Raw genomic sequence first — 13,215 nt, forward strand, 5'->3', positions numbered from 1 at the left:
TTTTTACCCATAGAACAAGCCCAGACGTCAAAAGTTTAAGATCACTCATTTCTAAGATCGTTGAGCATAATTTCAAGTCTTTAACTCCTTCACTCATTTGCATATGGCTTTTTGAAGCCCATTTCAGCCAGCCCAATATATAGAAGTCCAGCCCAAAACAATTGAATACAGTAAATTTACCCCTAAACTTCTAGATAATATCAACAATACCCCTCCAACCTTTTTTTTTTCTTCTTCAACAAACATCCTAAAACCCTAGCAAATTATTTCCCCAAAAAGCTTAAAAACACTTACAATGGCGATCCTGATTCGATCACGACCGTTGATCAGAAAATTTACAAATTTCAAATCAATCACAACCGTTCCTTTCCTCTCACAAGAACCTCAACTCGCCGGAACTCCACCGGAAAACACTACCCCACTACCCCCAAATCCATCCTCCGGTAGCCCACTCTATAATGAAAACTGGAGATCCCCATTTGCAGCTACCTCACAATCTGTATCTTCCTCCGTTGTACCCTTGGGGTTCTTACGCCAATCGCCAGCTGCGCGTATTCAGGCAATGTCGGAATCACTTGATGGGGAAGGTTTGATGAATCTGTTTGCTGATTGGGTGACGACGCAGAGGTGGGAGGATATGAAACAGGTGTTTGAGCTTTGGATTAGGTCGTTGGATAGAAATGGGAAACCGAATAAGCCTGATGCGAATCTGTTTAATTATTATTTGAGAGCTAATTTGATGATGGGTGCTACTGCTGATGATTTGTTGGGATTAGCTAGTCAAATGGAGGAGTATGGACTTGTTGCTAATACTGCTTCGCATAATTTGATCTTGAAAGCTATGTTTCAATCTGGTGAACCATTGTCATGGGCTGATAAAGCTGTCAAATTGCTCGAAAGGTTCGTATTTCGAGCTAATCACTTAGCTTTGAATATATTTGTTGTACAACATAGGTAGTATGTACGCAAACCTTACCTATACCTTTTCGGGATAGAACCTCGGCTCAAAAGAAATAGCAAATGTACAGAATAAGTTTAACAACATATATTATGCATTTAAGTTATATACACTGGTAGTCTTTCAGTATATGGTTGTTGCTTTACTTGTAGGTTATGGATCCATGCTTGTTATAAACTACTAGTATTAAGTAACCTACACTTATCCAGTTATCCGAGTATAAAAATTAAAACTTTGTATGTAATTGTGGAGATCCCTTTATATGCTTTATTGTTCATTTATATGAAATTGTTGTTAGCCTTTATTATATTTTCTAAAGTTGGAGACTGTTAGTTCATTTATATGAAATTGTTGTTAGCCTTAATTATATTTTCTAAAGTTGGAGATTGTTAGTTGAGATTAGTATTGAGCTGAAAAGTTCATTGCAGTAAAATAAAAGCAACACAGAAAGACTTAAGGCTTAAAATTTAGTAAGTTGAGAGTTTAAAGACCTTTATATTCATAGATTAGAAATATAGAATTTATAAGGCGTGTATATTGCATAAAGATAGCATTTTCATTTGTTGTGATGTTAACATTTTCGGCCCTTTTGGTTGGCTGCTAGGGTGATCCAGGATTATGGTATGGTATTTTCTTGAAAGGTTTCATAGTAGTCTAAAAATGCTTCTGACCTTTATTCATATTTGTGTACAGTATAACACACTAAGAAGCTTTGCCAGATTTAACCGGTGTTGTGATATAGCCGCCAACTGGGTGCGATTGCCAAATCAAACTTCTCTATTTTGAGCCTCTTTGGATCGACTTATTTTAGGTTCTTTTAAGCCAAAATAGCTTTTAAGCAGTTTTGTACTACCTCCGTCCCTTTTTAATTGTCATGGTTTTCTTTTTTAGAGTCAAACGATAAATACTTTGACTAACATTTTTTGATGTATTTTTTCATCATATTAATATGCAAAATATCGCAATTTATAGTATTTTTCGTATAGTTTTTGAATATTTAAATTTTTTGTTTAAAATATCGAATTAATGTAATCTAATTTCACTTTGAAAATTAGTCAAATTGACTTTCGAAAAGCGCAACATGACAGTTAAAAATGGACGGAGGGAGTAGTGTTTAACAGTGTGTTTGGATGGACTCAAAATTAAAAGTGTTTTTAACCTTTAAGTTCTTTTCAAAAAGTTTCAGAGGGATTGACAAAATTCAGAGTAACTTTTAAATTAAGTATTTTTGAGTCAAAAGCAATAAATTGACTTATTTTAGCTTAACAACTGTTTTGCTTTGATTAATCTATTAATTTTTTCTTATCACAAATAATTATTTTTCATCCAATATAAATTAAGCCAATCCAAACGCGCTCTAAGTAAAATAAGGAGTGCTTATAAGCACTTGTTTCAAAGCCAAAAGAACCAAAATAAGCCAAAAGCCATATCTAACTTATGGCTTTTGGCTTAGAAGTCATAAGCCAATCCAATGAGGTTCTTAGCCTTTCCAAAACAATGAACATTTGAAATAATAGAGTGGGGAACTGCCTCTTAAATGAACTGAGTGAGGCGTGCGAAAACTATTCCCATTGCAGCAAAAGTCCAAACTCCTGTCTGTTAGCTACTACTGGATTTATAGCTTTGTTATTTGGGTTTTATTTTCCTTTAGATTAGTCTTGCTGCAAACAAAATTTTGCCATGTCTTTGCTCCTCCTTGTCCCTTCTATACTTATTTTCTCTCAGCATGGTTATTCTTGAATTCTCTGGCTCCTTTCGATTTAGTGTGTATAGCAAGTTTACTAAGTGACAAGGAACCTCGTGGTGTTTATTGAGCTTGTTTTGATTGCGACAGTTCACTATGTATTTTCACCATGCATGCAAGTACTCTGTCATGCATTGATGTTATTTGATAGATTTCATGTGTTAATACTTATGCCAGGATGATTGCAATTGGAGTAGAGTTTAAAGAAGCTTTGCCTGATGAAGAGTCATATGATTTGGTTACTGGCTTGCTATTTAAAGCAAACCTTATTGATGATGCGTTGAAATATATTGATTCAGCCTTAAAATCTGGGTATAAGCTATCCATGAATGTATTTAACGAGTGTGTGCGAAGCTGTATCTACAGCAACAGGCTGGATACATTGGTGTCAATAATAGAGAAATGCAAGGTATGTATCCCTTCGGTGAGATCATCCAAACCATGAAACTTTCTATTATTTGAAATATATTTTAGTTTTGATACCGCTGTTTTGGGTATTCCCAGAAAACAGATCAGAACAAAGGCCTGCTCCCGCCTTGGAACATGTGCACACACCTTGCTGATTGTGCATTACAAGCAGATAATAGCGAACTAGCTTTTACTTCCTTGGAGTTCTTTGTGAAATGGATTGTTAGAGGTGAGACTGTGAAGCCCCCTGTTTTACTCAGTGTTGACGAAGGACTGCTTGTGGCTGCACTTGGAACTGCTGGTAGAACATACAATGTGAAACTCCTCAATGGTGCTTGGGAAGTCCTTAAGCGCTCACTACGGCAAATGAGGATCCCTAACCCTGAATCTTTCCTTGCGAAGATATATGCCCACGCGTCATTGGGACAATTGCAGAACGCTTTTGCTACCCTGCATGAGTTTGAGAAAGCTTATAGTAGTTCTAAAGAAGAGAGTGCAGAAGAGCTATTTTCTCCCTTTACCTCTTTGAATCCACTGGCTGTTGCTTGCTGCAGGAATGGTTTTGTCACCTTGGACTCTGTATGTTCTCTTTCTCTTCCAACTAAGAATTCTGTATATCTCACAGCTTAGCACTTTGCTGTACCTGCTTAAGTGTGTTGGATGTTCTCTATCTGGGTCACCTTACACTTAGTATTGCCACTGACTTCCAAATATTTCAGGTTTATTATCAGCTGGAGAATTTGAGCCGAGCAGAGCCCCCTTTCAAGTCTCTTGCTGCACTCAATTGTGTAATTTTAGGCTGTGCCAATATATGGGATATTGATCGTGCTTATCAGACATTTGCTGCAATTGAATCCACTTTTGGATTAACCCCAGATATCCATTCATACAATGCGCTGATATATGCATTTGGGAAGCTTGGCAAGGTAAATAGAAATGAATGTAACATCTGAATGCACATAGTATGGGTTCAACCTAGAGGTCATTTCTTTGGATCCTATTTATTTGTTCATCAGTAAACATGTGACTGAGAATAATCTGAAGGAGTCATTTTACTAATTAACCCCCAGGGATTAAGCTTAATTGGTAAAGGTTGAGGACTTGTGTCTTATATCACAAGTTCAATCCCCGTGTCAAGTGAAACTAAAGTTCAAGGGGCAGGGCCATCATCCCTGAGTTTTGAAGTCTGTGGTTGGCCCAAAAGTTTCACTCCAAATGAATTTTTCATCATAAAAAAAGTACTGACTCATAATCTTGAAGATTCTTATCCCAAGTATTGTCATAATAGCTCGAAGCTACATTCTTTCATTTGTATGCACAAGTCTGTTCTATGATTATATGAATATTAATATCTTTTCTTGTTGCAGAGGGATGAAGCCACAAAAGTCTATGAGCACTTTATGGACTTAGGAGTGAAGCCAAATGAAATGACATATTCTCTACTTGTTGATGCTCATCTTATTAAGCGAGAACCGAAAGCTGCACTTTCAGTAGTTGATGAGATGGTAACCTGCCTTTCACTGTCTCAATATTAATTATAATCATCAGTGACAAAATGAACCTGCTTGTCATTTTAGCTAAGGAACTCTACTTTGGCTTCATGTGCAGGTGCATGCCCAGTATAAACCTTCCAAGGACATGCTGAAAAAGATCCGAAGACGATGTACTCGAGAGATGGATTATGAATCTGATGATCGAGTTGAGGAGTTGACCAAGAAGTTTAACATCCGAATGGGCACAGAAAATCGTCGTAACATGCTCTTTAATCTTAGATACAACATGGAATATTCTGGTTAGATGGTGCTGAAGTGGATTTAGAGATCACATGCATAGTCAACACCTGTTCAAAATTTCTTGCCCTTCTGCTGAGAAACTTGATGGAATGAAATATTAGAATATCAGTGCTTCTAGCATTTGAATGTTGCACTCTTTTTCCTCTTCTTCTAGCTTGCCTCTGCTAGTTGGACACTTGAGTGCTGATGTTGGCGGTCACAAAGTTTAGCAGTGTCACATCTCATATGCCTCGGGTCGATCCTCTAACCAGTGGCTGTAAATTACTTAGTTCTGGTTAGTATTGAGCTGTGGAGGATGGTGTCTGGTTAGAAGGTTCTTGTTTAACATATTTATGTATTCTTTTTTCCACCCATTAGGTAGCTTTTAAAGACAGGGAATTGCTAATGAAATGAGATCCATCTCATTTTTAATAAACTGTACTCTTCATGCTGAAGCAGTTTGCATCAAGTGCAATTTTCTGCTTTATTCTTGTTTTTTTCAGTTTCTTCCATAGTTGATTACCATTTTTACATGTGAATTTCTGGTTGCTACATTTTGAGGTGTGAGAAAAATGTGTCTTACTACCCTTTTAGCCTCCTTGTTTATCCTTCCTTTAATATTTCTCCTTTAGTTTCTTGTCCTCCGATTTATGTTATTATCAACTATCTCTTGTTCTTCGATTATCGCCTTATTTTATTGTAGATACTGTTGTTTTCTGTTAAATTGCTTTGTCATGCTTTCATTATTATCTGCTTGGTAAGAAAAACGACGGACGATTCATTATTATCTGCTTGGTAAGAAAAACGACGGACGATTGTATGTTGTACTTGTATGTATGCAATTTTTTTTAATGTATTCGTACGATTATATTTGAGCATAAAGTCAATTGTAACTATATTTATTGATACAACAAAATTTATTTAGCGTATTACATCTAGCGTGACTGTATGCGTTGATACATCAAATTTTAGCTAACACATATAATGGACCCCAAAACAGTAGTCATGAAATCTAATTAGATAAACTATAGCTATTTATGATAATTATACTCCAAACTGTAGCTATTCATGAAATTTCTATTCTATATCAAATAATTTTAATTTATTAATATTTAGTTTAATTTGATATTTATTAAATTCTAGAGCCCAAAACTGATCCAACAATTCAAAACCCCCAAAACCAGCCCACTAGAATCTTGATTTTTAGATCAAACAAATTGAAAATACCTAGTTTTTTCTCAATAAATTGAATCAAAACCCCTTCAAGAAACCAAAAATTTATATCAAAAATCAAATCTTTCATGGATCATTCTCCAAAAAGTGGTAAATTTTCCATACCCAGAAAATCCCAAGAACCAAAAAGCAAATGGGGCAGAATACTGGTGCAAGTGGCAAAGGGAAGAAAGAAGCAGAAATGGAAAAGGAAACAGTAGTAGAAGAAGAAGAAGTTGAAGAAGGTGAAGAAGAAGCTGAACAAGATGGAATGTCTGTTCATTCTCCTTGTAAACCTGCATCTTCTGCTCTTCGTAAGGTACTTTTCTTCTTAATTAAGAAAAAAATAGGTACCCTTTGTGTTTTTATTCATATGCATGGAGTAGGGTATTGGACCAAACCCCTTCGTCGAAAAATTATACAATCAAGTTTAAATTTTTATATTAGATATTAGATGTTGAATCCCTTTTAGTTAAATTTACATTTGTTCTAGCCTTGTGTGGATAGAGTTACCATGGAAAGAGAGTAGGAATAGACAAGTCTCAGTCTTGCTCTTAATAGGAATATGAGTCAAAAAGTGGGGATCAGCCTACCTGATAGTACGTATTGTGGGAGGTGACAATTATCCGGTGGAATTAGTCAAGTTGCGCGAAAGTGGACTCTGACACCACTTTTATCAATAAGAGAAAAAAGATTTTGAATCCCTTTTGTTTAAATTCCCATCTGTCAGCCTTGGTGGATAGAGTTATTTGGTACCTGATGGTGGTGGGAGGTGGCAGGTTCCTGTGGAATTAGTCGAGTAATGTGAAAGCTTATCGGTTACCACGGTTATAAATAAAGAAGAAGATGTTGAATCCCTTTGGTTTCTTTGTATTTTGAATCCCCTTAGTAAAAGTCGTGGCTTTACTACTAATTATATGCTTGTTGATGTGTTTTACAGAATTTATGGATTCTTTTGTTTCTTTTCTTTTATGGGTATGTTTATTTTTCGAACTATAGGAACAGTCACAGGTGGAATTGGAGATAAGATTGCTGGAGGCTCTTGAAATCTATCCCCCTGCCAAATTGAGAGGTATAATTTTGTAGAAGTGTCATGTGTCATTGCTCATTTATATGTTTCCTCTTCATGTTTTGCTCTGTTTCCTGTTATTAAAGTTGAAAAGGTGGTAACTTTATCATAGTTTGTCTAGTCCATAAGTATAATTCACAGTAAAATGTGGCGGACAGAAACTCGTGGTGTAATCTGGAACTTGCATTAAATTTTGCTTGTTGCTGTGGGAGTGAGACGCTTAACATGTTCACCTTGATTCTTATTGCAGGCATCCATCGTCATTTTGTCCTATATGGCTTAACAGAGCATCTGCGTAGAAGGTTACTAGGCTACGTTTGTTCTTTTTGTTTATTAGCTCTTCATTTTGTGGCTTTGTGAATGAGCTTAGCTCATGCCAACACTCTCAAAAAAGAAATAAGAACGCTGAGACACTTTTAAAAAGTGTACCTAAGAGTGTGAAGAAACTTAATGTGACTTTATCGTTTGTCTTTCAACACTGAATTTTTTTTTGTCACAGCTTCAATAGGCAATTTGCTCCCGATGAAGTTTTGAAGCTGCTGGATCGCTTCTACAACTTGGATATGGTGGTATGTATTATTGGTTTTACTTTCTATTTAACTTCAATCTTCACAACTTTTCCGTTATTCGGTATTGATTTTGACAGGCTGCTTGTTTGAGCAGAAATATTTACATATGTTAAGCCATTCTTCCTGCTCCACAATTAGAAGTTACGTGGGACGAGTGTTCTTATAGTTGTATTCTTTTTACTAATTTCAGAAACCAGAGGACGAGGACTCTGAAATCCTAAATCAGGAGGAAGAGTTTTGCCTACCTCACAGCTATTTCTCGAAGGATGAACCTTGAACTAGTTTGGATTCGATATGGATATTGAACTTTCACATATGGCAGTTTTTGTATAGTAGTATCTGGGTGGTTACATTAATTTTTTTTGATGCCATAGAGATTCTGCATCTTAATCTTACTGAAAAGTCTGTATGCATGCTGATAATTGATTTCAGCTTTCCTTATATATTAGACAGTTGGATCTTTTTACAAATTTTCTCATAGAGAATACTCCCCCTCCCCCTCCCCTCCCACACCCTCTTTCTGTACTTGATATATTGTGAAGCATCACATCCCCTGTGCTAAGAGATGCTGTCTATATCATGCTCCTTGGGTGCCACTCTTCCACAGACTGTGTGAACATGAGATGCTTTGTGCATTGAGTTATCCTTTTGAATCTGCAAAATGTTCGATGGCTAGAGAGCTTATTTCTACTTAACAGGGGTAGGTCAGGCATTATCTTTTTTCTAACATGGTTAAATAGCTTCATGGTAGATTTCTTTCATGTGGCAAAAATTAGTGGTCAATGAGCATAGAGTTGCAAGGAACCAAAAGATCTCTCACTACATCCTAGAGGGAACTTTGCTGTCCTTCTCAATCAATTAGTCTACCTATAGGGTGGAAATCATATCACAAAATTTTTTACTGACTTTAACACAAAAAGAATTTAAAAAAATCGCCCACTTCCTTTTGAGTGGTCCTAAATGTTATAAAAATGGTGTGGATCATGGTGAGACTATACGTACCACTTCTTCAGGTTGTTACGAAGGATCCTGAAAAGGTTTTGCAAAAAAAGTGCATAGAAGTCATATCACTAAAAAATTAATTAGCTAACACACGGAAATATGAGAAAATTGCCTAATTCCTATTGAGTGGTCCTAAATGCTAAAAAAAATGGCGTGAATCATAGTAAGTCTATCTGTATCGGTCTCCCAAGTCATTATGGAGGATTATGTAAAAGTTTTGAAACAATAGTGTCCAGAAGCCATATCACCGAAAAATTCATTGACTAACACACAAAAATTGAGAAAATGGCCTAATTTTGTTGAGTGACTCCTAAATGCTAAAAGATCGACGCAGATCAGGGTGAGGCTAGTACTACTCCCGTAGGTCATTACGGAGGATCCTATAAAGGTTTCGCTAAAAAAGTGCTAAGAAGCCATATCACTAAAAAATTCATTGACTAACACACACAAAAAAATTTGAGAAAATCACCTAATTCTTATTGAGTAACCCATAAATGTTGAAAATATGGTGCAAATCATGGTAAGACTATATTCACGCTCCCCCCAGGTCATTACGGAGGATCCTGTAAATGTTTTACAAAAAAAGTGCCAGAAACCCAAATAACCAAAAAAATCATTAATAAACACACGAAAAACTAAGAAAATTGCATGATTATGATGAATGGCCTCTAAATGATAAAAAAATAGCGCGTGTCAAGGTGAGCCTATACAAAAGATTGAAAAAATCACCTTATTTCTATTTTAGTGACTCTTTAATGCCAAAAAAGGAGTGGATCATGCTGAAACTATACATATCACTCCTCCATGTCATTACAGAGGGTCCCGTAAAGTTCTTTTTCATAAAAATTGTCCGTAACCATGGACTGTAGCACACCCAAAATGGTAAATTTGGTCATTCCCGCTCTGTGGGCCTTCTTTGAACTTGAAAATGCGGATGTTTGTCCATCGGGACCAACTTACACCATTAATAAGGTCTTAAGGGACGCCCAAAAAAATAAAATTCACCCAAAAACTAGTTGGGATCACGTATCACCCAAAATTTGTGGACTATAACACATATAAAATGGTAAATTTGATATTTCCTACTCTGGGCCTCGTTTGTACTTGAAAATATGGACATTTTCCCCTCGGGGTCAACTCACGCCATTAATAAGGTTTTAACGGACGCCTTAAATAAATTAGGCCAAAACCCATCGAAATCACGTATCACCCAAAATCCATGGATTATAACATACGTAAAATGGTAAATTTGGTCATTCCCACTTTAGGCCTCGTTTGAACTTGAAAATACGGACGTTTCCCCCTGAGACTGACTCACGCCATTAATAACGTCTCAACGGACGCCTACAAAAATTTTTGACAGAAAATCCATCACGATCGCGTATCACCCAAAATTCATAGACTATAACACACGTATAACGATAAATTTGGTCATTCTCGCTATGAGCCTTGTTTGAACTTGAAAAGGCAGACATTTACCCCTCGAGACCAACTTACGCCATTAATAAGGTCTTAACGGACGCCCACAATAAATTTCGGCAGAAAACCCATCACGATCGCGTATCATCCAAAATTCATCGACTATAACACACGAATAACGGTAAATTTGGTCATTCCCGCTGTGAGCCTCGTTTGAACTTGAAAATGCAGACATTTGTCCCTTGAGACCAATTTACGCCATTAATAAAGTCTTAACGGACGCCCACAAAATTTTTTGGCCAAAAACCCACCGAGATCACGTATCATCCAAAATCTATGGACTATAGCACACGTAGAACGGTAAATTTGGTCATTGCTGCTCAGAGCCTCATTCGAACTTGAAAATGAAGACGTTTGCTTCTCGAAATAAACTCACGCCATTAATAAGGTTTTAACGGATGCCCATAATAATTTTGGTTAAAAACCTGTTGGGATCACCTATCACCCAAAATCCATGGACTATAGCACATGTAAAACGTTAAATTTGGTCATTCCTTCTTTGAGCCTCGTTTCAACTTGAAAATGCAGACGTTTGCCCCTCGAGACTAACTCACGTAATAGCGTATCATCTAAAATCCATGGACTATAGAACACGTAAAATGGTAAATTTGGTTATTCACGCTCGATGCCTCGTTTGAACTTGAAAATGTAGACGTTTACCCCTCGGTAGCAACACACGCCATTAAGAAGGTCTTAACAGATGCCCATAATTTTTTTTGGCCAAAAACACTTCGAGATCACGTATTACTCAAAATTCATAGACTATATCAAACGTAAAATAGTAAATTTGGTCATTTACGCTCTGGACATCGTTCGAACTTAAAAATACGGACGTTTGCCCCTCAGAACAAACTCATGCCGTTAGTAACGTCTTAATAGCCAAAAACCCGACGGGATCACGTATCACCCAAAATCCATGAATTATAGGTTATGTAAAACGGTAAATTTGGTCATTCCCACTCTGGGCCTCTACGAGATCACATATCATATAAAATCTATGGAGTATAGCATACGTAAAATTGTAAATTTGGTCATTTACGCTCTAGGCCTCATTTGAACTTGAAAATGCGGACGTTTCTCCTTGGGATCAACACACGCCATTAATAAGTATTAACGGATGTCCACAAAAAAATTTGGCCAAAACCCGTCGAGATCACGTATCACTCAAAATCCATAGACATAGCACACGTAAAACAATAAATTTGATCATTCCTGCTTTGGGCCTTGTTTAAACTTGAAATGTAGATGTTTTGCTCCTCAGGTCCAACTAATGCCACCAATAAAATGTTTTAGTGGCAACAAAAGTCGCCAATAATAATATGTTTTATTGGCAACAATAGTCGCCCCCAATACCTAAAATAGTTGCCACTAATAATATGTTTTAGTGGCAACAATAGCCGCCGTCAATAATTAAAATAGTCACCACTAATAATAGGTTTTAGTCGCAACAATAGTCGCCACTAAAACCTATAAAAGTCGCCACTAATAATATGTTTTAGTGGCAACAATAGTCGCCGCTAATGCCTATAAAAGTCACTACTAATAAATATGTTTTAGTGGTAACAATAGTCGCTGACAATACTTAAAATAGTTGCCACTAATAATAGGTTTTAGTGGCAATAATAGTCGCCGCTAAAACCTATTAAAGTCGCCACTAATAATATCTTTTAGTGGCAGAAGTAGTCGTCGCCAATACTTAAAGTAGTTGCCACTAATAATAGGTTTTAGTCGCACCAATAGTCGCCACTAAAACCTATAAAAGTCGCTAGTAATAATATGTTTTAGTCGCACCAATAGTCCCCACTAAAACCTATTAAAGTCGCTACTAATAGTTTGTTTTAGTGTCAACAGTAGTCGCCGCTAATTACTATAAAAGTCGCTACTAATAATATGTTTTAGTGACAACAGTAGTCGCCGCCAATACTTAAATTGTCGCCACTAATAATAGGTTTTAGTCGCAACAATAGTCGCCACTAAAACCTATTAAAGGTGCCACTAATAATAGGTTTAGTGGCAACAAAATCGCCGCTAAAACCTATTAAAGTCGCCACTAATAGTTTTTTAGTGGCAACAATAATCGCCGCTAATAGTTTTTTAGTGGCAACAATAGTCGCCGCTAGTGTTTATAAAAGTCGCCACTATAATATGTTTTAGTGGCAACAATAGTCGCCGCCAATACTTAATACAGTCGCCACTAATAAAAGGTTTTAGTGGCAATAATAGTCGCCGCTAAAACCTATTAAAGTCGCTACTAATAGTTTGTTTTAGTGGCAACAATAGTCGCTGCCAATACTTAAAATGGTCGCCACTAATAATTGGTTTTAGTGGCAAGAATAGTCGCCGCTAAAACCAATAAAAGTCGCCACTAATAATTGTTTTAGTGGCAACAATAGTCGCTGCCAATACTTAAAATAGTCGCCACTAATAAAAGGTTTTAGTGGCAATAATAGTCGCCGCTAAAACCTATTAAAGTCGCTACTAATAGTTTGTTTTACTGGCAACAATAGTCGCCACCAAAACCTATAAAAATCACCACTATATGTTTTTGTGGTAACAATAGTTGCCGCCAAAACCTATGAAAGTTGCCACTAATAATATTTTTTAGTGGCAATATTAGTCGCCGCCAATACCAACAAATGTCTAATGTTAGAAGAGTGATACAACAAAATTGATCGAACACATACAAATCTATCTTTACTAAATGCAACGCGACTATATGCAACATACATCGAATTTGAGCTAACAATAGTTATGAAGTGTGATTAGATAACTATAAAGGAAAATTATACTCATATTTATGAAATTCCCATTTATATTCTCTTACACATTATCAAAATATGTTTAACTTAAAAATATTTGATATTAAATTTTAAAGCCCAAAAATAATCCAATTCAAAAACCCCTAAAAACCAGCCCACTAGAATCTTGATTTTTACATCAAACAAAAAACCTAGTTTTTATCAATAAATTGAATCAAAGCCACCTTTCAAGAACCAAAAAAG

General features: G+C 36.3%; 2 protein-coding genes across 2 annotated transcripts; both read left to right on the top strand.

Moving 5' to 3' along the window:
- Nucleotides 1-265: 265 nt before the first annotated feature.
- Nucleotides 266-5,312, top strand: LOC125829720 (pentatricopeptide repeat-containing protein At1g26460, mitochondrial). The gene is made up of 6 exons (XM_049508912.1): nt 266-900; nt 2,880-3,111; nt 3,207-3,689; nt 3,830-4,036; nt 4,478-4,615; nt 4,719-5,312. Exons 1-6 carry the CDS (start codon nt 296-298, stop codon nt 4,905-4,907), a joined length of 1,854 nt encoding a protein of 617 aa, XP_049364869.1. The 5' UTR covers nt 266-295; the 3' UTR covers nt 4,908-5,312.
- An 836-nt stretch (nt 5,313-6,148) lies between these two features.
- On the top strand, nt 6,149-8,198 carry LOC125829742 (uncharacterized). The gene is made up of 5 exons (XM_049508933.1): nt 6,149-6,413; nt 7,094-7,166; nt 7,414-7,465; nt 7,663-7,732; nt 7,923-8,198. Exons 1-5 carry the CDS (start codon nt 6,249-6,251, stop codon nt 8,007-8,009), a joined length of 447 nt encoding a protein of 148 aa, XP_049364890.1. The 5' UTR covers nt 6,149-6,248; the 3' UTR covers nt 8,010-8,198.
- Nucleotides 8,199-13,215: the final 5,017 nt, after the last annotated feature.

The sequence above is a fragment of the Solanum verrucosum genome, unplaced genomic scaffold, assembly GCF_900185275.1.
Source record: "Solanum verrucosum unplaced genomic scaffold, falcon-dt-bn FXZP01000008.1, whole genome shotgun sequence".
In the NCBI taxonomy this organism is placed as follows: Eukaryota; Viridiplantae; Streptophyta; class Magnoliopsida; order Solanales; family Solanaceae; genus Solanum; species Solanum verrucosum.

Bases quoted from the DNA above. Each gene is read 5' to 3' on its own strand.
- LOC125829720 (XM_049508912.1), top strand. From the start codon at position 296: ATGGCGATCCTGATTCGATCACGACCGTTGATCAGAAAATTTACAAAT. The intron at 901-2,879 runs GTTCGTATTTCG...TACTTATGCCAG, and splicing joins GCTGTCAAATTGCTCGAAAG to GATGATTGCAATTGGAGTAG. The intron at 4,616-4,718 runs GTAACCTGCCTT...CTTCATGTGCAG, and splicing joins TTTCAGTAGTTGATGAGATG to GTGCATGCCCAGTATAAACC.
- LOC125829742 (XM_049508933.1), top strand. From the start codon at position 6,249: ATGGGGCAGAATACTGGTGCAAGTGGCAAAGGGAAGAAAGAAGCAGAA. The intron at 7,466-7,662 runs GTTACTAGGCTA...TTTTTGTCACAG, and splicing joins ACAGAGCATCTGCGTAGAAG to CTTCAATAGGCAATTTGCTC. The intron at 7,733-7,922 runs GTATGTATTATT...TACTAATTTCAG, and splicing joins TCTACAACTTGGATATGGTG to AAACCAGAGGACGAGGACTC.